At 47.3% G+C, this 26,984-nt stretch overlaps 2 protein-coding genes and 1 pseudogene across 3 annotated transcripts; 1 reads left to right on the top strand and 2 right to left on the bottom strand.

Moving 5' to 3' along the window:
- Positions 1 to 1,561: 1,561 nt before the first annotated feature.
- Positions 1,562 to 3,296, bottom strand: LOC129354445 (uncharacterized; annotated as a pseudogene).
- A 347-nt stretch (positions 3,297 to 3,643) lies between these two features.
- On the bottom strand, positions 3,644 to 7,426 carry LOC129354465 (methyl-CpG-binding protein 2-like). The gene is made up of 6 exons (XM_055023919.1): positions 6,488 to 7,426; positions 5,368 to 5,554; positions 5,098 to 5,288; positions 4,807 to 5,000; positions 4,581 to 4,708; positions 3,644 to 4,427 (listed from the first exon to the last, which is right to left on the bottom strand). Exons 1-6 carry the CDS (start codon positions 6,667 to 6,669, stop codon positions 3,705 to 3,707), a joined length of 1,605 nt encoding a protein of 534 aa, XP_054879894.1. The 5' UTR covers positions 6,670 to 7,426; the 3' UTR covers positions 3,644 to 3,704.
- A 2,725-nt stretch (positions 7,427 to 10,151) lies between these two features.
- LOC129354469 (interleukin-1 receptor-associated kinase 1-like) lies at positions 10,152 to 26,984 on the top strand. Of its 2 annotated transcripts, XM_055023920.1 has the most exons (14): positions 10,152 to 10,356; positions 15,919 to 16,086; positions 16,161 to 16,232; positions 16,313 to 16,593; positions 17,561 to 17,625; positions 17,693 to 17,807; positions 18,007 to 18,125; positions 18,570 to 18,780; positions 18,876 to 18,944; positions 23,745 to 23,832; positions 23,910 to 24,004; positions 24,197 to 24,740; positions 24,810 to 24,908; positions 26,225 to 26,984. In XM_055023920.1, exons 1-14 carry the CDS (start codon positions 10,245 to 10,247, stop codon positions 26,302 to 26,304), a joined length of 2,118 nt encoding a protein of 705 aa, XP_054879895.1. In that variant the 5' UTR covers positions 10,152 to 10,244; the 3' UTR covers positions 26,305 to 26,984. The 2 variants fall into 2 exon arrangements, with proteins under 2 accessions (XP_054879895.1, XP_054879896.1); XM_055023921.1 differs by lacking the exon at positions 24,810 to 24,908.

Here is a 26,984-nt window from a genome sequence, read left to right as displayed (position 1 = left end):
GGTCCTGGTGAACCGGGTGCAGCTGGAGTAACAGCAACAGAGATGATTGAACTGAAGGTGTTGCTGGATGTCCTTAGTGGTGAGATTGGGCTGTTGGTCAGACACTAAACGACCACAGAGCAAGAACTAGCCAAACATTTCCTTCTGATACTGTCTGCGGTTTCGTTAAGAACGCCTGAAACACCACATGGATTCAGCGGTAAAGCTGGCAAGGAATCTCAGTGTAATGAGTGGCTGCGTCATCAGCAACAGGAACTGATCAAACCATTTCATGGTGACTGCAGCTCAGAAAGCATCCTGACGCCTCTTAACTGAGACTCTCAGATCCGTCCTCTCTGCACAGCCGGATCCAACAGAACCACCTTTCCTGGTTAGACCTGGACCATGAACCTGAGCCACATTGGCCTCTGCGAATGCCGGCCCCGGTTGAAGGCCTGCAGGTCTCTGAGCGACATGCAGGGGCTTGATTGTATAAAGTTGAGATGTGCAAACTGTTCCAGACATCTGACGTAAAGACACATTTAGAATGGGTCCTTTCCCACACATTCATTATCAAAAGAACTCAAATAAAGCTACTGTAGGCATGGGTTTGGTTTGATATCAAAAGTGCTTACGGTAGAAACAAAATTTGAGAGAAACATACAAGTTCATGAAGACCAGTTTAGGAAAAATCCTGGAAGAACTGGCTGAACTGGAAATGTTGAAACACCAATGAGCAGCTTTTCTTATCAGCCGGATTCATCAGATCCTGAATGAGCTGAGAAGAACCATGAACTCCTCAAGTTCAAATCCCTCTGAACCAGGCCGTCAGACTCGGGGTTCCAGCTTGTTCCAGATTCTGAGGAAAACTGGAAGAGGACTGAGAACTTTAACACTTTTGATCTGAGGCAAAATGGCGAGAGGCAAGAGTGAGCGCAGGAACTGAGAACACTAAAAGAAAGCCTCTGCTTTTTAGGGTTTCATGGAAAACCTTGAAAAATAAAGATGAACATTTTAAGAAACCAATTTAAGGTGCAAACGCCACATTGCCTCGTAGACAGACTTCAGTCAAGGACTGGTTTGAGGAAAGGACTCTCAGTCACCGTGGGCCATGTTAGAGTCAGGGCTGTTGGTAATATTACTTCTTAAAGCTGTATAACAAAGACAAACAATCAACTACTAAATAAAAAACAGATTATATCCGGAAGCAACATTTTATCAGAGTAATGTGTTGTTTAGCGACGGTTTTTCGTTCCAAACTACTCCCCACCTCCATATGGAGACTAACAGGATGCAACAGCTGCCTTTAGATTATATACACACACACTTTTTCCTTTTCGTTTGTTTTGTTCTAGAAAAAGACTCTATTCGTTCCCCTCAGCGCCAAACCAGCTGTACCTTCTACAACTTCACAAAGTCTCCAGACAGAATCAACAGTAGAAGCTGAGACGGTTCTTCCAGCTCCTGTTTGAAAACAGAGTGAGTCCATACAGCTCCATGAACAGCACGGCCATAGTCCTCCGTCTGGGGTTGACTCGTCTATAAGGTCACCAATCTGCTTGCCTTCCACCTGACCAACCAATCAGCTGACTTTCACTGACAGCAGTCGTGACTCTACGGTTTCCTCACAGCTGGGACGGGAACGGTGGACTGTGGGACAATGTCTCTGAGCTCCTTGCTGTCACCTGCTGCCTCTGGCTCCACCCTCAGTCGAGCCCTACCGTCTGCTCCAGGCACAAGACTGGACCCTGCTACTCCAGGAGGTCCAGGTGGCACAGAGCTGGAAGGTCTTGATGTGCTGTTTGAGCCTCTTTCACCTCCTAAAGCTTCTCTGGTATCTGATCCTGAGAGCAGCTCTCCTCTTCCCTCCATCCTGATGTCCTCCATGCTGGCGTCTCTTCTTGGGAACTGGCTCTCTTGGGTAGGCTTGGTGCTCAGGTCCTGAGGCTGTTCACTCTGGTTCCGCTGAGCAGGAATGGGATTGGGATGGACGTGGCTGGATGATGAGGGTCTGTGAGAAACAAGGTTCTGCGCATGTAGCCTTGTGTGTTGAGAGAGGGACTGGGGATGCAACTGGGTTTGAAAGCTTTGAAAGTGTGGATGTGTTTGGGATTGGGGAATGGGTGGCCTAGGCTGGGTGGGAGATTGACTGGGTGGGGCTCTATGTGGATTTGGGACATGGTGTTGCAAGGTCTGTCTCATACGTGTTTGAGGCAGCATCTGAAGGCCAGATTGCAAGTGAGGATCAGGTTGAGCTGGAACCCTTGTCTGCAGCTGGCTTTGATTTTGTGTTGGGACCCTGGTCTGTGGTGGACTCTGAAGATGTCCTGAAGTTCTTGCCTGGGGTTCACTCTGAAGTTGAACTGGGCCCCTGGTCTGTGGTTGACTCTGGACTTGTGTTGGTGTCTTGGACTGGGGTTGACTCTGGACTTGTGTTGGTGTCTTGGTCTGTTGACTCTGGAGTTGTGTTGGTGTCTTGGACTGGGGTTGACTCTGGACTTGTGTTGGTGTCTTGGTCTGTGGTTGACTCTGGAGTTGTGTTGGTGTCCTAGTCTGTGGTTGACTCTGGACTTGTGTTGGTGTCTTGGTCTGTGGTTGACTCTGGAGTTGTGTTGGTGTCTTGGACTGGGGTTGACTCTGGACTTGTGTTGGTGTTTGGTCTGTGGTTGACTCTGGAGTTGTGTTGGTGTCCTAGTCTGTGGTTGACTCTGGAGTTGTGTTGGTGTCCTAGTCTGTGGTTGACTCTGGACTTGTGTTGGTGTCCTAGTCTGTGGTTGACTCTGGAGTTGTGTTGGTGTCCTAGTCTGTGGTTGACTCTGGAGTTGTGTTGGTGTCCTAGTCTGTGGTTGACTCTGGACTTGTGGGTGTCTTGGTCTGTGGTTGACTCTGGATTTGTGTTGGTGTCCTAGTCTGTGGTTGACTCTGGACTTGTGTTGGTGTCTTGGTCTGTGGTTGACTCTGGATTTGTATTGGTATCCTAGTCTGACGTAAACTCTGAATTTGTGTTGGAGGCCTGGACTGGTGTTGACTTTGAATCTGTGTAGGTAATCTGTCTTGGGATTGAGCCTGTGGTTGCGTCTCAATTCTTGCCTGTGATTGAGGCTGAATTTTGGGTGGTGTCTTGGTTTGGGACTGTGACTGAGATTGTGTTTGAATTCTTGGCTGAGGTTGGAGTTGGGGCTGAACTGAGGTCTGAGGGTGGGATTGTTTAATCTGGGATTGGATATGAGGCAAATGTCTTGGCTGAATCTGAGGCTGGAGTGCTGTGGAGGACTGGACCTGTGATTGTGAATGCCTAGTTTGAGATGGCTGAGCATGCAGCACAGGTGGGGACTTAGGTGGATCAGTCTGATGGTGGCTTTGGTGCTGGGCTGTGGAGAGTGACTGGGCTGACTGGTTGGTAGACAATGGGTGACCGAGGGTTTGGATTTGGGGCTGTAGGGACAGAGTCTCAGGCAGTAAATGTCTGGTGGAGGATGACTGGGATACTTGCAGAATATGGGCTTGTGATGGACTGGGTAATGAAGTATGAGGACAGGAATGGGGTTGGTGGTGTGGTGGAGAAACAGGTTGTAAAGATTCAGGAGGGGGCTGAGGCACGACTTTTGGTGTGGTTTGGGGGGAACCTTTTTTTCAGGGTTTGATGAGGCACAGTCTGGGATCAGCTTCCGGCCTGGGTTGGCTAGGAGGAGACTCAGAAAGTGTCAGAGGAGGAGCTGGGTGATCTAATGGTGAGCCAGAGGACTGTTGGTGGCGATGATGATGGTGGTGGTGATGATGGTGTTTATGAGGTGTCGTTCCTTCCTTTTGTGGCTTTTTGAAGGGATGATGCTACTACTGCTGCTACTCTTTCCACCCCCTCCTTCATCTTCACCAACATCCTTGCCTTTGCTTCCTTCATCTCCAGATTCTCTTTTTTCCTTGTGCTTCTGGCACTTATGTGACTTGTGTCCATGGGGTTGGCTCTCGTCTGAAGCAGAAGGTTGCTTCTCTGACTGGCTTCCTAAAGTAGATGTAGGCTTTGGGTCTGAGCTCGGACCTCCCTCCGCCTTTCCTCCCTTTTCCTGTGCTGCACCGGTGCTTCCAGGCTCAGCAGGTGTAACCAGTGGAGCTTGAACACTCTCCATCTCTTCCACAGTTTCTCTTGTTTTGCGCTTTTTGATTGGCAGAGCCGTTTCCTGAACAACAGGTTTAATGGAAGACTCCTTAGCCGCTCTCCGTTTGGCTTCAGCCACCATAATGGCAGCTGCGGTGTAGCTTCCAGCTGTTGAGCTACCAGAGGCTGTGGTTGAAGACGTGGAAGCAGCAGTGACTGTTGATGGTGCAGAGGTTGATCCTGGTTTCCTTCCTCGTTTTTTGGGAGCAGCCTTGGGTGGAGGTGGAAGTTCCTGTTCTGATTTTCTCTTTCTGCCTGGCCGGGACTTGGGCACTGCGGTAGGAGACACCACCTGCAGAGGAAAAACCAGATCAGCAGAAGCACGAGTTATGGTTGTGGTCACAGACACAGTTGCACAGGGTGAATTTACAACTCAACCTTTAAAGCTGCGAGTTTTATCTTCAATATAAAAATGTCCAGGTGAGGGACTAAACAACCGTCATACCTTTGATGGGGTTGCAGAGGAGGACTCAGCCTTGCCAAAAGGCATTTTAACCAGCAGTTTTCCTGGAGTTTTCTCAACAACTCGCTTCATGGCCACACCCTCAGTGGCCTGACGCATTTTTCCACTGCCTACACAAATACAAGAGATGAACACAGAAGAACCACTTATGAAAAGCTGTCTTGATTTAATGACTCATCTGCAACTTCTGCTATCCCGGCATGTGTACCTTTGGGCCGCCCTCGGCCTCGTCCTGATGGTTTCACCGCTTTTGGTTTTTTGGGAGGGCGCTTTTCACGACGGGATGGGCTTCCGCGCCCCGTGACAGTAAAATCAAAATCATTGGGATCGGTCTGCTTGTCACCAATCTTCTCAAAGTAGGCAATGAGTTCCACCTTTGACCGAAATGCCTTTCCCTCCGAGCTTTACAGAGCAAAAACAGCTAAATGTTAATGGCATTCATTTGAGACTGTATTCTTAAGCACCAAAGGGAACCGTCATCATGTTGATCATGATTTACTTGATCAGGTAGACATCAAACTTCCCCGCAGAGCGTCCAGACTTTCTCTGCTTCAGTTTCCGGGTCCAGCCTTCAGGCAGCGACGGGTCATCGTACATCGGCCCTCGGTCTCGAATGACGGAGCGCCGTTGCCTGGGAGAGCCTGCAGACTCGGACCCTTGGTCTGAGGGACCCGCCACTGGTTCTGCCACCTAAAGGGTGGAAGGACAAATAAACATTTCTGCACATCATTCTGGCTGTTACCTCTCCAACTCTCCATGTGTTCTATACCTGGCTCTGTGGCTCCACCCCCCCCTGTGGCTGCTCACTAACTGCTGAAGGGGTGGTTGAGGCCGCGCACTCGGCCCCCTGGTCACCATGACGGCGCTCCCTGCGTGGCTTCTTTGTCTTACTGTGTGACCTGTCTCTCTGTCTGGCTGAGGGTTGGGGGTCTCCCTCCTCACCTTCTTGTCCCTCCCTGGGAAAAATATGACCCTGTTAATGTTGCATCTCTCAATCACAGCAAACTGTCCATCAGCAACTGGAGTACAAGTCTTCATGTGCAGCACTGGCAGCTTTACCAGCTAGTGCTAACTGAAAGTGTTTGCTGAGAGTTTTACTGTCCGATAAGTGACATGACCATGACGGTCCCCCTGCCTGTGGACCGCAGCGTTACGCCTCAGAGCCGGTGGCGTTATTAGTGTTAGTTTCTCTACTTTTCTGCTGAGTTTAGATAGAAAACTTTAGAACCAATTTGAATAATGAGCTGAATTTGATGTTCTACTATTGTATGTAGCAGGGATGCTTTTGTTTAAATGTTGCTAGGCAACATTTGGTTTAAACTTGGGATATAAAAATAAACTGAAGTGAGTGGATGGAAACCTCTGAATATTAAGAAAAACTGATTTCTGTCATTATTCTGACATCAGACAGAAATATTGTTTTTAATCCTGACAGGAAGGATCATCCGATCAGTGATCGGCTGGTTGAGTCTTTCCGTTTCTAAACACATCCGTCATCAGCTTCTGTCTGACTTTAATTATTAATCAGATAAACAGATGCGTCTGTGCAGTGATCAGTTTTACATCGCGATTGCTTCAAATTAAAGTTCTACGGATCTGTTCCTTCAGAATGCGCCGGACCGGACCGGACCGGGAGGAGAGGAGAACCGGACCAACTATGCAAATAATAAAGGAAAACTAGACGATATTTAAAACACTTTGTCATGAGAGGCACACGGCTGGAAGCTTCCTCTCAACTGATCAGAACCAGATCTGGAAGCAGGTTCTACAGGCGATTAACATTTTAAAAGGAGTTTGACGGTTTGACAATGAAAGTCTGACAGCTTTAACCAGAATAACAATGATGTGAATGAAAGTTGTTTTCTCAATCTTTTATTAAGGGTCCAAACCTGGTTCTGTGCGGAAAGTAATCACACCCTGACCCAGATTCCCACGGCTGAGTCTCACAACTTTGACCCGCTTTGCTTTGGACGTCATGCAGGTTCAGAAGCAGCACAGCAGCCCACAGCATCACACTACCTCTGCCGTGTTCGATGTTCTGGTTTTCCTCTAGACGGAACCGGACCCACATCCGGTCCGCCTCAGCCTCATCGGCCCACAGAACATTTCCCCACAGGGTTCCTGACCTCTGACCTCAGCTGAGGCCGTGGTTCTGGTGGGTCATTCTGCTTCAGGCGTGGGTACTGGTTCTGAGCCGGTTCTGTTGTTCTTAGGAAGCTTTAACCAGTAGAATGAGCTGGACCGGGCCGCTCCAGAACCGGGATGTTTGTGATTGGACGGGTAAGAACCAGGTTCGGTTCTGACCCGGTTCTGTCTGACTGATCCGAACTCTGCTTGTTGTTTGCCGTTGTAGGTTGAAACAGGAAGTGAGCAGCTCACACATTGAAACCACAGACGGACACGCGCGCCCGTGTCTGCGCACGCTCCTGCTCAGCGGCACTCCGGCAGCGGCTATCTGCCTGCTAGCTGAGGAACCGGGGGCGTGGGGCAGTTAACCCGGATTATTCTGGGGCGCGTGCGTGTGCGCGCGCTCGCCAGCAGCTAGCCCGTTAGCTGTGACGGAGCGGCAGCCCTGCAGCCGCCGCGCTCCTCCCCGGCCTGCGCGGCTCCTCCCGGGCAGCGCGAAGCCCGCCGCGGACCTACGGAGCTCCGGCAGCGGGGCTCCGAGGAGCCTCGCTCCGGGCTCACTGTGTGACGTTATTGCCGCTAACCCCGCTCCGCGGAGACGGCCCGGGGTGAAAATCTGCGCACTTTGCGTCATAAAGCTGTGCGGAGGAAACAGCGGCGCTAAACTGAACGGGAAGCCGCGGGAAGAGAGGATGGAAGAGGAAAACACTTACAGTCTGTCCGCTCCGCGCTCCGCGGCGGCCATTTTTATTTAAATAAATAAATTTATATTAAAAAAACTCCAAACATCTCCGCTGTCCTCCGTCAGCAGCGAAACACCGCGAGATCTCAGCCAATAGCAGCCAAGACAATCAACCAGGGGCGTCGTAATCCCGCGAGATTTTATGTTGGTGACGTCAGGCTGAGGCTTTCAGGGACCTCTCGGAAATTTTCCTCACTTCCTTCAGAAGTTTGAACAGAGGATCTTTTTATTTCTCCTCCATCTCCTATGGCACGGCTGAACTACTCTACTAAATATTTCTGATCACTGAATATGTCTCCAGTACAAATAGGAGAATCGCCATGATCTATCGAAACATTGCTAAGTTTTGATATCAGCCTTGTTGTTTTCAAGCGATGGTGAGCCCGGCAGTATTTGTTTCCCCCAAATTTTTTACGCAAAAACTCCTCATTCAGGATATGTTCTGAAAACTGTAATATTTATTGTCACATTTCCTTCCCTTACCTGCTTATTATTATTACAATTGAAACTTTATTTGCAAACTATACGTTCATTGTTGCACTAATGAAATCAAAACCATAAATAAGATGATAAAAACATTTGTAGTCAAACAAAATGAAAGCAAACAAAAAATAATTACATAAAACAATGGAAAATATTATAATTACCATTATTCAAACGTCATTGGCAGTGTTTATGTCTGTAGTTACATTAATACACATATAGACATTAAAAATATAACAAAATAAATAAATACTTAGCAATTGAAAATGGAAAACATATTTCTACTTCTGTTATTTTGCTGCAGTACCAGATTGAAGCAGCAGGTGGCAGAGTGGCTCAGTGGAGCAGCTGGTAGAACTGGTGATGCCTTGCAGTAAGAAGGTTCTGGGTTCTAATCCCTGCCTGGAGGTTCTTCTGGTGCATGTGTGGGTTCTCTGGCTTCCTCCCAGGCCAGAACTGGGACCGCCTATCTGGCCCCGGATCCGGTTCTGGTCCCGGTTCCGGCCTGTCCAGCCGTGAGGAGCTTATAGCTCCTCACGGCATGGTGGCCATTCAGGCAGGAAACTGATCTGTGGTTCAGGAGAAGTTCTGTATATCAGCTTCCTGTTGGGTCAGAACTTTCTGGGTCACAGATTCTGTTCGACCAGTTCTGAATGTCAAAGAGCCTGGAGGACGAGGAACTGGGACTGGTGCTCATTTACTCATCCTGTGTGCGTGTGTGTGTGTGTGTGTGTGTGTGTGTGTGCGTGTGCGTGTGTTGTGTGTGTGTGTGTGTGTGTGTGTGTGTGTGTGTGTGTGTGTGTTCAGGCGGCTCTGAAACCAGAACCACAGAGGAAGCGGCTATAGACCAGAAGTCCTCACATGATCATATCGACATATTTCTCTAGGGTTCTTTTGGACCCGATCAGAACTGCAGAACCTGGCCCTGGCCAGGAGGACTCAGAGAACCAGAGCCCGGTTCCAGAGAGGCAGCATTCCCATCTGGAGTCCAGGTTCTGGTTCAGACACTAAATCTGTGTTGAGCTCCTCACAAGATAGCAGAGTGGGCGTGTCTACTGACAGGATATGAGTCACTTCAGTCAAACACAACAGGAAGTCTTCATGCAGCACTTCCTGTAAACGAAATAAAAGCCCCACAATCCCAACAGGAAGGCCAACTCAGAGGTGGCGGTTCTGTTCCAACCCAAACCCAGCAGAGACAGCAGGTCAGGATCCACCGGCTTTCCAAACAGAACCACAGTCTGATGCAGACGGTCAGAACCAAACACGTAGAATCCAGCAGGATCCAGCCCAGAACCGGGTCTTGAGATCAGCTGAGGTTCTGACGTCTGGAACCATCAGGTCCAGAACTGATGGTTCTGTTTGTACTGGAGATGGAAAAGCAGCAGGATCTCACAGAAGTTCTGTTGGTTCTCCTGCCTCTGGTTCTGACCCAGTTACTGCTGTTCTACAAGTTCTATCTGTTTTATTTTAAAGGGCCAGTATCACGTGTGTTCCACTATGTGTGTGTGTGTGTGTGTGTGTGTGTGTGTGTGTGTGTGTGTGTGTGTGTGTGGTGTGTGTGTGTGTGAGTGTGTGTGAGTCATCCCAACATGGCTCCTCTGTTAACCCTTTAAAACCAGTGTTCCTCTGAGCAGCAGCTCCTATAGTAAGCTCAGCAGATGTCTGCTAATTTCTTCTGGCTAGTCTGCAGGAGGAGAGTCATGGAGGACGGCTGATGTGTGATGCGGAAGCTCTGATACTGCAGCTCAGAGGAGGAGCTGCATCTCGAAGGCGGGGCTAAGTCCACCTGAGCGTTTTGGAGCTGAATGGTTGCCATGGAGATTAAAGGATTTCTCAAACACAAACACAAAATAAAACGTGTTGCAAAACTCAAATACGTCAATTTTACATGATACTGTCCCTTTAATACTATTGAGAACTTCCGGATCAGAACCATCCGGTCCAGATTGTTCACAGAACTTTGCAATATCCTTCCAGCTACTAAGGCCAAAGGTCAGATAGTTTCATTTTGCAGCTGCACTCTGGCCGGATGGAGCAGTTTGGACCTGTGCAGGCGCGTTTTCCGGTACTGGGTTCTACCTGTTCGAACCCGTACATGTTGCGTCTACCTGCGCAGGTGCAAAGCGGGCTTTTATTGTGACTGGTCACACCGGAAGCGGCTCTTGGTGCCTGGCACTTGTGAGCGCCGTGAACGGAAGTTGCCGCAGATCAGAAGTTCTGAAGTAGCTCAGTCCGGAGAGTTACCGGGCTGGTTCTGATGCGACCCTGTCCGGCTCGGTTCGGTCAGAAACATGTCCGAGGGAGAGCCGCGGGCTTATTTCCTGTACCAGCTGCCCTCCTCGGTCCACTGCGAGTTCTGCCGGGTCATGGATGGACTACTGGACCTGGACTGGAACCGGTTCGGTGAGTAACACAGCAGAACCACCCGAACCGCTGGAGGCGGCACCAGAACCACAGTAGTGATCGGGTTTTACAGCAGAAAGCTCGGAGTGACGCTCCAGGTTGAGTAACGTGATCATTTGGGTCCTAGCGTTCAGGTGAGGTTCCGTTAGCAGGGCGTGGTTCTTCCTGGAGGTTCTGGTCGGTTCGGCAGCAACGCCAGTAAAAACTAAGTACATCAATCTTTAAATGATTGGAGTGAACTGAGGTTTAAACTGTGGTTCTGGTGCCGGGTTCGATCAGAACTGTAGATTCCTGATGAGTGCAATCAATCAATCAATCAATCAATCAATCAATCAATCAATCAATCAATCAACCAATCAATCAACCAATCAATCAACCAATCAATCAATCAATCAATCAATCAATCAATCAGTGTTATCTGTATAGCACATTTCAGCAGCAAGGCGTCTCCAGAGCTTTACATCACAATCACAAAGTCATAGAATCAACAATCCATCAGGTCATCAATAAATTGATTATTGATTATGTTTCCAATAAAACCAACCAGCTGCTTTCAGTCTGGACTTTAAGGATCTCAGGGTTTCGGCTGTTTTACAGTTTCTGGACGTTTGTTCCAGATCTGTGGTGCATAGAAGCTGAAAGCTGCTTCTCCTCGTTTGGTTCTGGTTCTGATGCAGACCAGAACCAGAACCAGAACCTGATGGGTCTGGAAGGTTGCTATGATGACAGCAGATCTTTGATGTGTTGCTGAGCCGCTCAGTGATTCATAAACTAACCAGTGAGGGACTGTAGAACCGGCCGGGTCCATGTGCTCCATCCTCCTGGTTCTGGTTCTGGTTCTGGTCAGAACTCCAGGACCAGGAACATGGAACTGAATCAGATTCACAGTTTTGATCCAGCTCTGATCACCAACAGCAGCAGGACCAAACTGGGTCAGAACCAGCCAGCAGGATGAACACACGTTCTGTTCAGACCAGAACCAGGTTGACCCAGCAGGAGGTTCTAGAAACATCCCTAGGATTGACAGGTTGGTACCTAGAGAGATCCAACTCATGGTCCTGAAGGTTTTTCACTGTGTAACTGGGATGGTCCAACAGAACTCCCCGGGTTTTGGATCTCTACAGCAGAACCAATAAGATCCGAGTCGGCTTCGGCCTCCACCGAAATGCAACACAATAACATCTCCTTCACCTGGATACTGATGCAACAGGTGTGGATCAGTTTGCCTCTCTGCTCTGGCGCAGTGTTTCTCAACCTAAGGACCCATAATCACATTAAACTTTTCACAAAACATAAAAACATCTAAGATTTGGCGCTTTTTTATTACTATAAAAACTAATTGGCAATTCAAAACATCCCAGTTCAGTATGTGGGCTGTGCTCATAAAAAAAGCTTCTAACCATAACCGTCCACGATTTAGTTCTACTGGAACCAAAGATCTGTTTGAGAACAGTCTCAGAACCAGCTTCATGTTTTGTCAAAAGAACCACAGAATCTTCTCAGTGACCCGGCAGTTCTGGTTCTGTTGATGGTTCTGAAGCTCAGTGGTCCTCAAGGTGGGTCAGAACCGGTTTTGGAACTAAAACTGAACATAGTGAGGTCATGACTGGGTCACAGGAGCCTAAAGATATTAGTAATATATATTAATGTTAGCGATGATGATATTAATGTTAGCGATGATGATATTAATGTTAGCGATGATGATATTAATGTTAGCGATGATGATATTAATGTTAGCGATGATGATATTAATGTTGGCGATGATGATATTAATGTTAGCGATATCATCAATGTTAGCAATGATGATATTAATGTTGGTGATGATATTAATGTTGGTGATGATGATAATGTTAACAATAATGATATTAATGTTAGCGATGATGATATTAATGTTAGCGATGATGATATTAATGTTAGCGATGATGATATTATTGTTGGCGATGATGATATTATTGTTAGCGATGATGATATTGTTAGCGATGATGATATTATTGTTAGTGATGATATTAATGTTAGCGATGATGATATTAATGTTAGCGATGATATTAATGTTAGCGATGATGATATTAATGTTAGCGATGATGATATTATTGTTGGCGATGATGATTATTGTTAGCGATGATGATATTGTTAGCGATGATGATATTATTGTTAGCGATGATATTAATGTTGGCGATGATGATATAATGTTAGCGATATCATCAATGTTAGCAATGATGATATTAATGTTGGTGATGATATTAATGTTGGTGATGATGATAATGTTAACAATAATGATATTAATCTTAGCGATGATTATATTAATGTTGGCGATGATGATATTAATGTTAGCGATGATGATATTAATGTTAGCAATGATGATATTAATGTTAGCGATGATGATATTAATGTTAGCGATGATGATATTAATGTTAGCGATGATGATATTAATGTTAGCGATGATGATATTATTGTTGGCGATGATGATATTATTGTTAGCGATGATGATATTGTTAGCGATGATGATATTATTGTTAGCAATGATATTAATGTTGGCGATGATGATATTAATGTTAGCGATATCATCAATGTTAGCAATGATGATATTAATGTTGGTGATGATATTAATGTTGGTGATGATGATAATGTTAACAATAATGATATTAATCTTAGCGATGATTATATTAATGTTGGCGATGATGATATTAATGTTAGCGATGATGATATTAATGTTAGCGATGATGATATTATTGTTGGCGATGATGATATTATTGTTAGCGATGATGATATTGTTAGCGATGATGATATTATTGTTAGCAATGATATTAATGTTGGCGATGATGATATTAATGTTAGCGATATCATCAATGTTAGCAATGATGATATTAATGTTGGTGATGATGATAATGTTAACAATAATGATATTAATCTTAGCGATGATTATATTAATGTTGGCGATGATGATATTATTGTTAGCGATGATATTATTGTTGGCGATGATGATATTAATGTTAGCGATGATGATATTATTGTTAGCAATAATGATATTAATGTTAGCGATGATGATATTATTGTTAGCAATAATGATATTAATGTTAGCGATAATGATATTATTGTTGGCGATGATGATATTATTGTTAGCGATGATATTAATGTTGGCGATGATGATATTATTGTTAGCGATGATATTAATGTTGGCGATGATGATATTAATGTTAGCGATATCATCAATGTTAGCAATGATGATATTAATGTTGGTGATGATATTAATGTTGGTGATGATGATAATGTTTACAATAATGATATTAATCTTAGCGATGATTATATTAATGTTGGCGATGATGATTTAATGTTAGCGATATCATCAATGTTAGGAATGATGATATTAATGTTGGTGATGATATTAATGTTGGTGATGATATTAATGTTGGTGATGATATTAATGTTGGTGATGATATTAATGTTGGGGATGATGATATTAATGTTGGCGATGATATTAATGTTGGCGATGATATTAATGTTGGCGATGATGATATTAATGTTGGCGATGATATTAATGTTGGCGATGATGATATTAATGTTGGCGATGATTATATTAATGTTGGCGATGATGATATTAATGTTGGCGATGATATTAATGTTGGCGATGATATTAATGTTGGCGATGATGATATTAATGTTGGCGATGATGATATAATGTTGGCGATGATTATATTAATGTTGGCGATGATGATATTAATGTTTGGCGATGATATTAATGTTGGCGATGATGATATTAATGTTGGCGATGATTATATTAATGTTGGCGATGATGATATTAATGTTAGCGATATCATCAATGTTAGCGATGATGATTTTGTTAGCGATGATATTAATGTTGGCGATGATGATATTATTGTTAGTGATGATATTAATGTTGGCGATGATGATATTAATGTTGGTGATGATATTAATGTTAGCAATAATGATATTAATGTTGGCGATGATGATATTATTGTTGGCGATGATGATATTAATGTTGGCGATGATGATATTATTGTTGGCGATGATGATATTAATGTTGGCGATGATGATATTATTGTTGGCGATGATGATAATCTGTGGGGTGAGGTTATGTTTCAGCCCTTGGATTAAATCAATGAATGAAACTGGAAGCTTAGACTCATCCTGTGAACTGCTCTTAGAATCAGACAGATTTTTATGATATTTTCATTTTATTTCTTTGGTTCAAACTAATATCATAAAAAATGTCAGAGATTACAGAGGAATCTGACCTGGATAATCAGGAAAAGGTTTGTTTTTCATCAGAACACCAAATATGATTTTAACTCCACCGTTTATAGTAAATCATTTCTGCAGATGGAATAGGCTAGCGTCTTTGATTCTTTTCTGTTTATCATTTTTCTTGTTGTCCATTTGTTCACAGCCAGTAATTGTTGCTCCAGCAGCAAACGGCTACATGGTAAACGATGCTTTGCTACGTTTCTTTCTGTCTGCAACAGTAAAATAATTTACTGCAGAGGAGATTGTTTTTCTGGAGCTATTTTGTTACATTTTATTGTCATATTTACTAACAAATGAGTTTTTTTTTTTTTGGCCATCCTGGTATTTTGGTTCCCTCAGCCACTCAGGACTCTCTGTGCTGAGGGAAGTAAAGAAAGTTTAGAATTTTGAGGAATTTTTGAAACTGAGGAAGGAGTCAGACAGGTAAAGGGTATTCATAGACAGGTAAAGGGTATTCATAGACAGGTAAAGGGTATTCATAGACAGGTAAAGGGTATTCATAGACAGGTAAAGGGTATTCATAGACAGGTAAAGGGTATTCATAGACAGGTAAAGGGTATTCATAGACAGGTAAAGGGTATTCATAGACCACCATGTTGGTTCTGGTCGTTCTTAGTGCATGCTGGAACTTTTGACACTTGAAACTGGCAGTGAGCTAAAGTTGTAAAGAGGAACCATCTGGTCCAGCCATGACATGAGAACCTGAAGCGGAACCATGGGGAACTGAAAGTGTCCTACCAACAATCTGCTCTTGACAACATGAACCTGAGGAGACGCGGCCGTCCGGCCTCCTGTTTCGTCTCAGTCAGTTCTGCTATTCAAGGTTCTAGATGTTCTTTCAATGGAATTTCAACGAGTCTCTGTCAGATTCCTGGTGTCCATCTGATGGATGGACAGTATTACGATGCAAGTAGACAAAAGAAGGAAGGGACCAAGTCTGGATCCTTGGAACTCTGCAGGAAAGAGAAGAAAGAAGAAGGTCATTCCAGAGAATGATTCCCCACAGGAGGAAAACCGTTTAACAGCAGAACTGTCCGCCTAGCGTTCACCTGATGTTGAAGTTATAACAAACCTTTGTTTCTGGGACCGAACCCAACCCTTTGCTGAACCAAGCAAGATGCCGTCGCCGTCACGTCGACGCTGGACTCACTAACATCCCATTCGAATCAGGATTGATCTAAACTGGTCCGGTTCCGTTGTGTCTAACTTTTTCAGTGGCTGGAGGACCAAAGTTTCTCTGCTGCTTGACTCAGGTTCTGGTCCTGGTTTTGATCCGGTCGGTCGGTTCTGTCCCCACAGCCTCGGAGGTCCTCAAAGACCAGACGGCGGTTCGCCTGGCCTCCCGGAGGGACGAGCGGACCGACTGGGTCATGAACAACTGGGGCAGCAGGAACGGCCGAGTCGGGGAGCTGGTCGACCTTCTGGAGTCTCTGCAGCTTTTCAGACCGCGGGACATCATCCTGAGCTGTGAGTTGACCCCTGACCCTTGACCTAACCGCTGCCTGTAGAGCAATTAGATGTTCAATTCCGATTCTCTGCAGGGATGCGGAACCTGAGTCCTCCTCCTCCTCCTCCTCCTCCTCCATACGAATCGTCTGCAGCTCAGTCCACAGGTAAGACCCAGCAGGTTAAACATCACTGCAGCGCTCTGATTGGTTGGATGAGCTGATGATGTCACTGCTCTACCCTTCAGCTGAGTGTCCAGACAGGAAACCGCTGCCTGGCCCGGCCCCGCCCCCAATCAACCTGTTCTCTGACAACCAAAAGCTGCCGTCCGGACTTCCCGCTGCTGCTGATGTCATGCCTCCATCGCCATGCAGCGCCATCACCACCATCATCTGCTGGACATATGAAGAGGTGCATGCTGGGACGCGAGGCTTCTCCCCCAGCCTTCGGGTCGGGGAGGGCGGCTTCGGCGTTGTTTACCGAGCAACGCTCAGCAACATGGACTGCGCCGTCAAGAGACTCCGACAGGTCAGCCAATCACATCGCTGCACAGAGTCCCGTGCTTTCATGTGTGAAATTCTGCCCCCTGTGTTGGGAGTGCGCACTGCAGCCAGAGAGGCAGATCTGGAAAGAAAAGATGCGACTGAGGAGCAGATTTAGAAGAACACAGGAAGCGACAGAATCTGTTAAAACTGTAAATAAAAGAGTGAAAATCCTTCCTAAAGCTGAAAATATATTATAGAGTTCAAAAGAAAATTAAAATGGGAGGATAATATAGGAAATAGCGCCCCCTTCACTTCCGGAGTGCAACGGTCCATTTCCATATAAGGTCTGAGAATGACAGCGCCCGCCCCCGTCCTGTTGCTGCAGCAGGTCCTTCTCCAGTTTTAAACAAATTCTGTGTCTTTGTGTGCACTTCTAAATCTGCTCCTTAGTTGCATCTTTTTGGGTCTACTGCTGCCTCTAGTAGTGAGGGGAGGTAACACAACTAATATCATTACATTACTAAATCAGAATAGCACAAAATCTTTATTATTTAATATTCATTTCGGCATTACTGGCACCGTAAAATATAAATTACCTTATCAAACACATGCCATACATTTTATTTTCTTAACAATGTAGGGCTAATTAAATGACATAAAGAAGATCTTGATACATTATGAATAATTATTTATTGCCATCATTTATAGGAGGAATAAAATAAATCTATCAGTATATATTTTGTGCCAATATGTATAAAGTTAATCATATTAAAGAAAGGGAGCAGGATCGAGTACATTTCTACTTTTGCTTACCAGCTTTTCAATCAGTTGTCTCAATATGTGTCATGGTATCTAATACCATGACACATATTGTACGTCATGGTGTATACAGGAATATACAGAACCAGTATATTATCTGAGGCCAGAATGAAATGATTAAATAAACTATACTATGTATATAAATGAGGTCGTTAGAGGAGTTTAGTTGACTAACGTGAGGCTGCTGACAGGACGGCCCGATGGACTGGACTCTCCTCAGGAAAAGCTTCCAGACTGAAGTGGAGAACCTGTCGAAGTGAGTTCCTCCGTCCACCTTCAGAGTGAAACAGAGCGTACTTCTCAGACACCCGTGTTGCTTTCAGGTTCAGACATCCCAACATCGTAGACCTGCTGGGCTTCAGTGAAGGAGAGGGAGGACTGATGTGTCTGATCTACAGCTACATGCAGAACCGCTCCCTGGAGGACCAGCTGCAGAACGTAACTCTCCTTCACGCTGCCTCCATGCTGCCCTCAGTGTGGATGGAGGTTTGATTGTAATGTGGCAGAAACTGCATGTTTTGGTTGGGTGACTGTGAGAGTAGTAGTGAGTTGTCAGTATGCTCTCTGTGTGGTAGCAATGTTTTGTCTACTCCAGGTGTGTCTCCACCTGCTCCAGTCGTACGCTTGTATCTTCCAGGCGCTGGGTCTCTCCTGGCCGGACCGAGTCGGCATCGTGGAAGGAGCGGCGGCAGCTCTTCAGTTCCTGCACCGCCCGCCGTCGCGTCAGGAGCCGCTGATCCATGGAGACGTCAAGAGGTCAGGAAATCTGTTCCTGCTGTCAGTTTGTCAATATCAACATGTAGCTCATTAACATATTCTGGTCTGACAACAGAACCGTCCTGCTGCTCTGTATCTGCTGCTTTATACAACTGATGGCCTAGTCAAAGGTTTCTGGTTTCTTTGAGTGGTCCTTCTGTAAAAGAAAGAGACTATCACAGACCGTTGCTAAGCGTACAGACGACTATGGATCCGACTCCTGCTCCTCGCCAGGCCGCAGATGATAACTGGACATGGAGAGACGCAGAGGGAGAAAGGAGGGACTGGAGAGAACTGGTCCTCCCAGAAACAGTCCATTCAGTCTATTCAAAACCAGAACCAGTATATTATCTCAGGCCAGGGGAACATTACCAGAGCTGTTTCAGTGCTGCGATGAGCTCTGAAACCTGAATGAAGCTCTTATTTTCCTCTCTGTCTCTGCAGTTCTAACATCCTGTTGGACCAGCATCTGGTACCCAAGCTTTCAGACTTCGGTCTGGCCCGATACGTACCGCAGAATGCGGCGGGCTGCTCGACGCAGACGGCTTCCGTCGGCAAAACCACTACGGTGAGAGGAACGCTGGCCTATCTGCCCGACGAGTACGTGAGGAGAGGAGAGCTGTGCACGGCGGTGGACGTCTACAGCTTTGGAGTGGTGAGACACCAGGGGCTGATGGGAAATGCAGTCTGTCGCGTTCTGTCTTATCACCAACTTCTCAACCGGGCCTGAAAGTGTCCAGTGTGTTTAAGGTGCTGCTTGAGGTTCTGACCGGCCGCCGAGCTCTGGAGCAGGATGGGAGGACTGGAGACAGATACCTGGTGAGAGCATTGACCTGGCGACCTGCTGGTATGTTGACCTGCTGACCTGTTTGACATGTTGACCTGCTGACCTGTTGACCTGGCGACCTGCTGGCATGTTGACCTGCTGACCTGTTGACATGTTGACCTGCTGACATGTTGACCTGTTGACCTGTTGACCTGCTGACATGTTGACCTGCTGACATGTTGACCTGCTGACATGTTGACTTGTTGACCTGCTGACCTGTTGACCTGTTGACCTGTTGACCTGCTGACATGTTGACCTGCTGACCTGTTGACCTGCTGACATGTTGACCTGGCGACCTGCTGACATGTTGACCTGCTGACATGTTGACCTGCTGACATGTTGACTTGTTGACCTGCTGACCTGTTGACCTGTTGACCTGTTGACCTGCTGACATGTTGACCTGCTGACATGTTGACCTGCTGACCTGTTGACCTGCTGACCTGTTGACCTGCTGACATGTTGACCTGCTGACCTGTTGACCTGCTGACATGTTGACCTGGCGACCTGCTGACATGTTGACCTGCTGACATGTTGACCTGCTGGCATGTTGACCTGCTGACCTGTTGACCTGTTGACCTGTTGACCTGCTGACATGTTGACCTGCTGACCTGTTGACCTGCTGACATGTTGACCTGGCGACCTGCTGACATGTTGACCTGCTGACATGTTGACCTGCTGGCATGTTGACCTGCTGGCATGTTAACTTGTTGACCTGTTGACCTGTTGACCTGTTGACCTGCTGACATGTTGACCTGCTGACATGTTGACTTGTTGACCTGCTGACCTGTTGACCTGTTGACCTGTTGACCTGCTGACATGTTGACCTGCTGACATGTTGACTTGTTGACCTGCTGACCTGTTGACCTGTTGACCTGCTGACCTGTTGACCTGTTGACCTGTTGACCTGCTGACATGTTGACCTGCTGGCATGTTAACTTGTTGACCTGCTGACCTGTTGACCTGTTGACCTGCTGACATGTTGACCTGCTGACCTGTTGACCTGCTGACATGTTGACTTGTTGACCTGCTGACCTGTTGACCTGCTGACATGTTGACCTGTTGACCTGTTGACCTGCTGACCTGTTGACCTGCTGACATGTTGACCTGCTGACCTGTTGACATGTTGACCTGCTGGCATGTTGACCTGCTGGCATGTTGACCTGCTGACCTGTTGACTTGTTGACCTGCTGGCATGTTGACCTGCTGACATGTTGACCTGCTGACCTGTTGACCTGCTGACATGTTGACCTGCTGACCTGTTGACATGTTGACCTGCTGGCATGTTGACTTGTTGACCTGCTGACATGTTGACATGTTGACCTGCTGACATGTTGACCTGCTGGCATGTTGACCTGCTGACCTGTTGACCTGCTGACATGTTGACCTGCTGACCTGTTGACTGCTGACATGTTGACCTGCTGACCTGTTGACCTGTTGACCTGTTGACCTGCTGGCATGTTGACCTGCTGACCTGTTGACCTGCTGGCATGTTGACCTGCTGACCTGTTGACCTGCTGACATGTTGACCTGCTGACCTGTTGACCTGCTGACATGTTGACCTGCTGACCTGTTGACCTGTTGACCTGTTGACCTGCTGACATGTTGACCTGCTGACCTGTTGACCTGTTGACCTGTTGACCTGCTGACATGTTGACCTGCTGACCTGTTGACCTGCTGACATGTTGACCTGCTGACCTGTTGACCTGCTGACATGTTGACCTGCTGACATGTTGACTTGTTGACCTGCTGACCTGTTGACCTGCTGACATGTTGACCTGCTGACCTGTTGACCTGCTGACATGTTGACCTGCTGACCTGTTGACCTGTTGACCTGTTGACCTGCTGACATGTTGACCTGCTGACATGTTGACTTGCTGACCTGTTGACCTGTTGACCTGTTGACCTGCTGACCTGTTGACCTGCTGACATGTTGACCTGCTGACATGTTGACCTGTTGACCTGCTGACATGTTGACCTGCTGACATGTTGACCTGCTGACCTGTTGACCTGCTGACCTGTTGACCTGCTGACCTGTTGACCTGCTGACATGTTGACTTGCTGACCTGTTGACCTGTTGACCTGTTGACCTGCTGACATGTTGACCTGCTGGCATGTTAACTTGTTGACCTGCTGACATGTTGACCTGCTGGCATGTTAACTTGTTGACCTGCTGACATGTTGACCTGCTGACATGTTGACCTGCTGACATGTTGACTTGTTGACCTGCTGACCTGTTGACCTGCTGACATGTTGACCTGCTGACATGTTGACTTGTTGACCTGCTGACCTGTTGACCTGCTGACATGTTGACCTGCTGACATGTTGACTTGTTGACCTGCTGACATGTTGACCTGCTGACATGTTGACCTGCTGACATGTTGACTTGTTGACCTGCTGACCTGTTGACATGTTGACCTGCTGACATGTTGACATGTTGACCTGCTGACATGTTGACCTGCTGACCTGTTGACATGTTGACCTGTTGACCTGCTGACATGTTGACCTGCTGACTTGTTGACCTGCTGACATGTTGACCTGTTGACCTGCTGACATGTTGACATGTTGACCTGCTGACATGTTGACCTGCTGACATGTTGACATGTTGACCTGCTGACATGTTGACATGTTGACCTGCTGACATGTTGACCTGCTGACATGTTGACCTGCTGACCTGCTGACATGTTGACCTGCTGACATGTTGACCTGCTGACATGTTGACCTGTTGACCTGCTGACATGTTGACCTGCTGACATGTTGACCTGCTGACATGTTGACCTGCTGACATGTTGACATGTTGACCTGCTGACATGTTGACCTGCTGACATGTTGACCTGCTGACATGTTGACCTGCTGACATGTTGACCTGTTGACCTGTTGACCTGTTGACCTGCTGACATGTTGACCTGCTGGCATGTTGACCTGTTGACCTGTTGACCTGCTGACATGTTGACCTGCTGGCATGTTAACTTGTTGACCTGTTGACCTGTTGACCTGCTGACATGTTGACCTGCTGGCATGAACTTGTTGACCTGCTGACCTGTTGACATGTTGACCTGCTGGCATGTTGACATGTTGACCTGCTGACATGTTGACCTGCTGACCTGTTGACATGTTGACCTGTTGACCTGCTGACATGTTGACCTGCTGGAATGTTAACTTGTTGACCTGCTGACATGTTGACCTGTTGACCTGCTGACATGTTGACCTGCTGACATGTTGACATGTTGACCTGCTGACATGTTGACCTGCTGACATGTTGACATGTTGACCTGCTGACATGTTGACCTGCTGACATGTTGACCTGCTGACATGTTGACATGTTGACCTGCTGACATGTTGACCTGCTGACATGTTGACCTGTTGACCTGCTGACATGTTGACCTGCTGGCATGTTGACCTGTTGACCTGCTGACATGTTGACATGTTGACCTGTTGACCTGCTGGCATGTTGACCTGCTGACATGTTGACCTGCTGACATGTTGACCTGTTGACATGTTGACCTGTTGACCTGCTGACATGTTGACCTGTTGACATGTTGACCTGCTGACCTGTTGACCTGCTGACATGTTGACCTGCTGACATGTTGACCTGCTGACATGTTGACCTGCTGACATGTTGACCTGCTGACATGTTGACCTGCTGGCATGTTGACTTGTTGACCTGCTGACATGTTGACCTGTTGACCTGCTGACATGTTGACCTGCTGACATGTTGACCTGTTGACCTGCTGACATGTTGACCTGCTGACATGTTGACCTGCTGGCATGTTGACTGTTGACCTGCTGACATGTTGACCTGCTGACATGTTGACCTGTTGACCTGCTGACATGTTGACCTGCTGACATGTTGACATGTTGACCTGGTGACATGTTGACCTGCTGACATGTTGACCTGCTGACATGTTGACCTGCTGACATGTTGACCTGTTGACCTGCTGACATGTTGACCTGCTGACATGTTGACCTGTTGACCTGCTGACATGTTGACATGTTGACCTGTTGACCTGCTGGCATGTTGACCTGCTGACATGTTGACCTGCTGACATGTTGACCTGTTGACATGTTGACCTGTTGACCTGCTGACATGTTGACCTGTTGACATGTTGACCTGCTGACCTGTTGACCTGCTGACATGTTGACCTGCTGACATGTTGACCTGCTGACATGTTGACCTGCTGACATGTTGACCTGCTGACATGTTGACCTGCTGGCATGTTGACTTGTTGACCTGCTGACATGTTGACCTGTTGACCTGCTGACATGTTGACCTGCTGGCATGTTGACCTGTTGACCTGCTGACATGTTGACCTGCTGACATGTTGACCTGTTGACCTGCTGACATGTTGACCTGTTGACCTGCTGACATGTTGACCTGCTGACATGTTGACCTGCTGACATGTTGGGCTTGGCTCGTCTCGTCCAATCAGAACTTTTTAACCCTGGAGGATTTCTGGGTGCTGCTCTGATCGGTTTTTCACAGTTCTTGCCATTTCAGGCGTAGAGAGAATCTGGCTGCTGACATACATCAGGCCAGATTTGCTCTTTCAAAGGATCAGAAACCAGGTTTCCACTGGGGAACTGGCCAGAGAGCCCTGGTAGGCCCTCACATCCAGTGCCTGCTGAACCGGCAGGATGCGGGACTTAAGGCCCGTAGCATCACCCTACACCGAAAGACAGTGGTCTTTCTTCTAGGCCTTACCTTGCTGTTATCACGTCTGCTGTAACGTGAAATTTCTCTGTAAAGGCTGATATATCTGGGTTTTGGTTTTGATATCATCTGGTTCGGGTTGCAGAGGGACCTTGTGGAGGAAGTTGATGACGATCCAAACAGTTCGACCCCAGATGCCTGGAGGAGACACTTGGATCAACGGCTGACTGCAGGTTGGTGTCAGAGCTCAGGTTCTGGTGTTGCTTCTGACTGTTCTAGCTCTGTGTTCACCCACCTGTTCTGCTGCCAGGGGGCGCCGTTGAGCCTGAAGGGTACCTGCAGGTGGCAGCGTTGGCCAGAAAGTGTCTGAACAGACAGAGGAAGAAGAGACCGGCAATGGCTGAGGTCAGAAACCTGAACAAACAACTTGGAGAATGAGATCTAGTTTAGGTTCTCATCCTAAAGTAGAACAAACTAATCACTCCAGATGTTGGCAAATCTCTGAGTCTGAAGCCCCCAGGTCAAGTCTGGACTCAGGTCTTGGGTCTCCCAGGTCTGGTTCAGGTTCAGATTTTCATGTCATTCTTTGCTCCTCAGGTCTTCTGCCACCTGAAGGACCTCTGCTGCGTTGTGAGGAAGAACTCCTCCTCTTCCTCGGCGCCCCGGCTGCCCTACCATTCCTTCCCCAGACCCCCCCGCTCCCTGGACTCCTGTGTTAATGCTGTCTCCCAGCAGCTGTCCAGCCTGGGACTGTCAGAACAGACCTCCCCTCCCTCCCAGTGCTACTCTTCCTCCTCCTCTTCTTCCTCGTCGTTTGGGGCCCTCGCCCCGCCTCGCCCGCTGCAGTCCTCCTGTCTTGGCTCCATCTCCCCTTCGTCTTCCCCCTGCCCCTCGCTCGCTGGCCCGTGTGAAACTGACGAGAGCCGGGGGTTCTCTCAGTACGACTTCCAGTTCCGGTCCAACGGAACCAGCTGCAGGTCCCAGAACCCAGCCGGGTCTGCAGAGTCCCAGCTGACCCAGCCCTCTGTTCCCACTGAGGACCTGTACAACTTCCCATCCCCTCCCAGCAGCGACTCCGGACCCACGGCCGCTGGGTTTTCCCCTGCGCGGTCGTTGCAGTCCACCACAGCCGGACTCTCAGGTAGGCGACAAAGATTCACTTTGGTTCAGGTGTGTCCGATGAACTGTTCATAAGACTGTGTTCGTTCAGTTCTTGTGAATCCCAGCAAACAACGACTGTTGGAGAAGAAGGTTCAGTACGAAGCGGGTTGGATTAGAACCCCAGAGCTGCTGTCCTTGGACGACCTTTGTACGTAACTCCACACATACTCGCACACATTTCTATTCTCAAAAAGGAACATGAATTTTCTTTCTCGTTGCGCCCGTTCATGACTCTTACGTTCACTTGAACTGAATGCAGCACAAGACAAAATGATCAGCTTCTCTCTGTGGCGGCCAGTAAGAGTGAAAACTGTGCTGGTGACCAGTAGAAAGGACTGTCGATGGTCAAGCTGGAGGAAGACAAAGAAGTAACTCAAACAGTTCTGCCAAATTGCTGCTACACTCTCCTTCCACGTTGTGCAACGCCCTTGTTGACGGCGAATCCTTGGTTTCCCAAAATGGTGGACATGAGCATCGGAAGTTTAAAGCCAAAAAGAAACTCAGTTGAAGAACAAGAGTTGTTTCGGTGGTAAAGGCCTGAAGCTTTGCAACTTGGTGGTCTTACCTGTCTTCTTTCCTAAGGTTGAGGTCAAGACTGACTGATCGGCGACATCGCCGACGCCACGCTGAAGACATTCCAGAATCTTTTCATTGGTTGTTGACCGAGTGACACCAGGACATCCTCGTACACCTTCAGGAAACCCTTGAAGGCCCAGCTGACCAGGAACCATCTCCGACCTCCTCTACTGGACTGTCTCTGTCTGCTCTCTACCAGAGGTCACAACCTGCAGTCCTCAGAGTCCTGCGGCTTTAGATATGTCCTCTATTCTACATAGAGGATAAATGGAGAAACCGTCTGACCAGCATGCAGTCAGGCTCTGCAGAGCTCTGCTAATGAGCTGATATCAGAACCGGGTGAAGAGGAAAAACCTAAAAACTGCAGGAGGCCTGGAGTTCGAGACCACTGCTCTACACCGCCTCTGACAGAAACGGTGGTCTTTCTCTAGGCCTTCCTGTTATCCTCGTTTGTTAGTCGCCCTGGACAAAAGCTTCTGCTGATATTGGTGAATAATCCCTAAACTCCAACATGTCCAGCAGTGAATCTGCTGATTGTTCCAGAACAATGGACTCTGGTATTCCTGGGGACCCAAACTGCCTGCCAAGCTGCTGTCCTGCAACTCTTCTAACCGCAGATATACATCAGATCTGATCTGTCCGAATACCAGACATGGCTGTGAGGGGCCAGCGGTTCAGCAGCAGAACCAGAACCACTGTAATCCCTTTGGATCAGCATCCATGTTGGCCATCAGCTGAACCTCTCAGACGTTTGGTTGAGGGACGGTTCTGACCCGCTGGCTTCCCAACATTACTTCTTTTCTGGTTCTGTGTAAAATTCTGTTAGTTTCAGGTCAGGAGGGACCAGGCGCGGTCCGCCTCTGATCCGTCTTGTTTGTGTTTCCTCAGACGGAGGGAGGAGCGCTGCAGATCTCCGAGGACCGGAGGAGAGCGATGAGCTGGAGTATCTTCCTGCTGGTGGCTCCTGACAGTTTCCTGAAGCCGGGAACGCTTTGTCATTCCGACTCACTAATCCCAAACTGTCATCTGCACCAGAGGCGTTCCAGGTACGCCAAGATTCTGTTGCCTTCTGGACCCGAAACACTCGTTTAGTCTGGCATCGGGAATCTGTCCTGATCCACTCAGACAGAACCGGGGTTCTCCTGCAGAGCGCTTGGATCCGCTCAGATTGATCCCATCAGCCATATTTAATAATGTTTGTGAACTTTATGATTTTATAATGATAAGTAAAAACAGACACATTGCAGAAGGCGTGTTTGATTTGTGTCTGAAACCGCAAAACAACCTGAAGAGCCGAAGAGAATCGCAGAAACACAAACTGGATCAGCTGCTCAACCAGAACCAGGCCACCTGTTCATACCAGTTTGTGTTCCCGAAGAACTGTTCCTCTGAACTATTCACTGGTTCTGGCTGTTTGTTAATTGTGCATCACTTTGCTGGTCCAGTTCTTGGTCTCCATGGTAACTGATGCTAGTTCCAGCTTGAAGTTGGACTGAGAAACGACTTCCAGCCCATCATGACCCTGATGAAGCAAGGAAAACACAGAAACCAGTTTATTATGGGATGGACAGAAAATCATGCTCAAAATTGACTCCAAGGTAACTCTGAAAAATCATAATTTTACATATAAAAAAATCACTTAAAATAA

The sequence above is a fragment of the Poeciliopsis prolifica genome, unplaced genomic scaffold, assembly GCF_027474105.1.
Source record: "Poeciliopsis prolifica strain line A6 unplaced genomic scaffold, Auburn_PproV2 SCAFFOLD110, whole genome shotgun sequence".
Lineage (NCBI taxonomy): Eukaryota > Metazoa > Chordata > Actinopteri > Cyprinodontiformes > Poeciliidae > Poeciliopsis > Poeciliopsis prolifica.
The sequence above is the reverse complement of the archived record's forward strand: the minus strand, read 5'-3'. Positions and strand labels throughout refer to the sequence as shown.

Coding starts and splice junctions, on each gene's coding strand:
- LOC129354465 (XM_055023919.1), bottom strand. CDS start 6,669: ATGTGGGTCCGGTTCCGTCTAGAGGAAAACCAGAACATCGAACACGGC. Junction 5,001..5,097: donor TTTGATGTCTACCTGATCAA/GTAAATCATGAT, acceptor TGCTCTGTAAAG/CTCGGAGGGAAAGGCATTTC. Junction 4,428..4,580: donor CCTCTGCAACCCCATCAAAG/GTATGACGGTTG, acceptor TTTCCTCTGCAG/GTGGTGTCTCCTACCGCAGT.
- LOC129354469 (XM_055023920.1), top strand. CDS start 10,245: ATGTCCGAGGGAGAGCCGCGGGCTTATTTCCTGTACCAGCTGCCCTCC. Junction 16,087..16,160: donor GCGGGACATCATCCTGAGCT/GTGAGTTGACCC, acceptor GATTCTCTGCAG/GGATGCGGAACCTGAGTCCT. Junction 17,808..18,006: donor TGGAGGACCAGCTGCAGAAC/GTAACTCTCCTT, acceptor TGTATCTTCCAG/GCGCTGGGTCTCTCCTGGCC.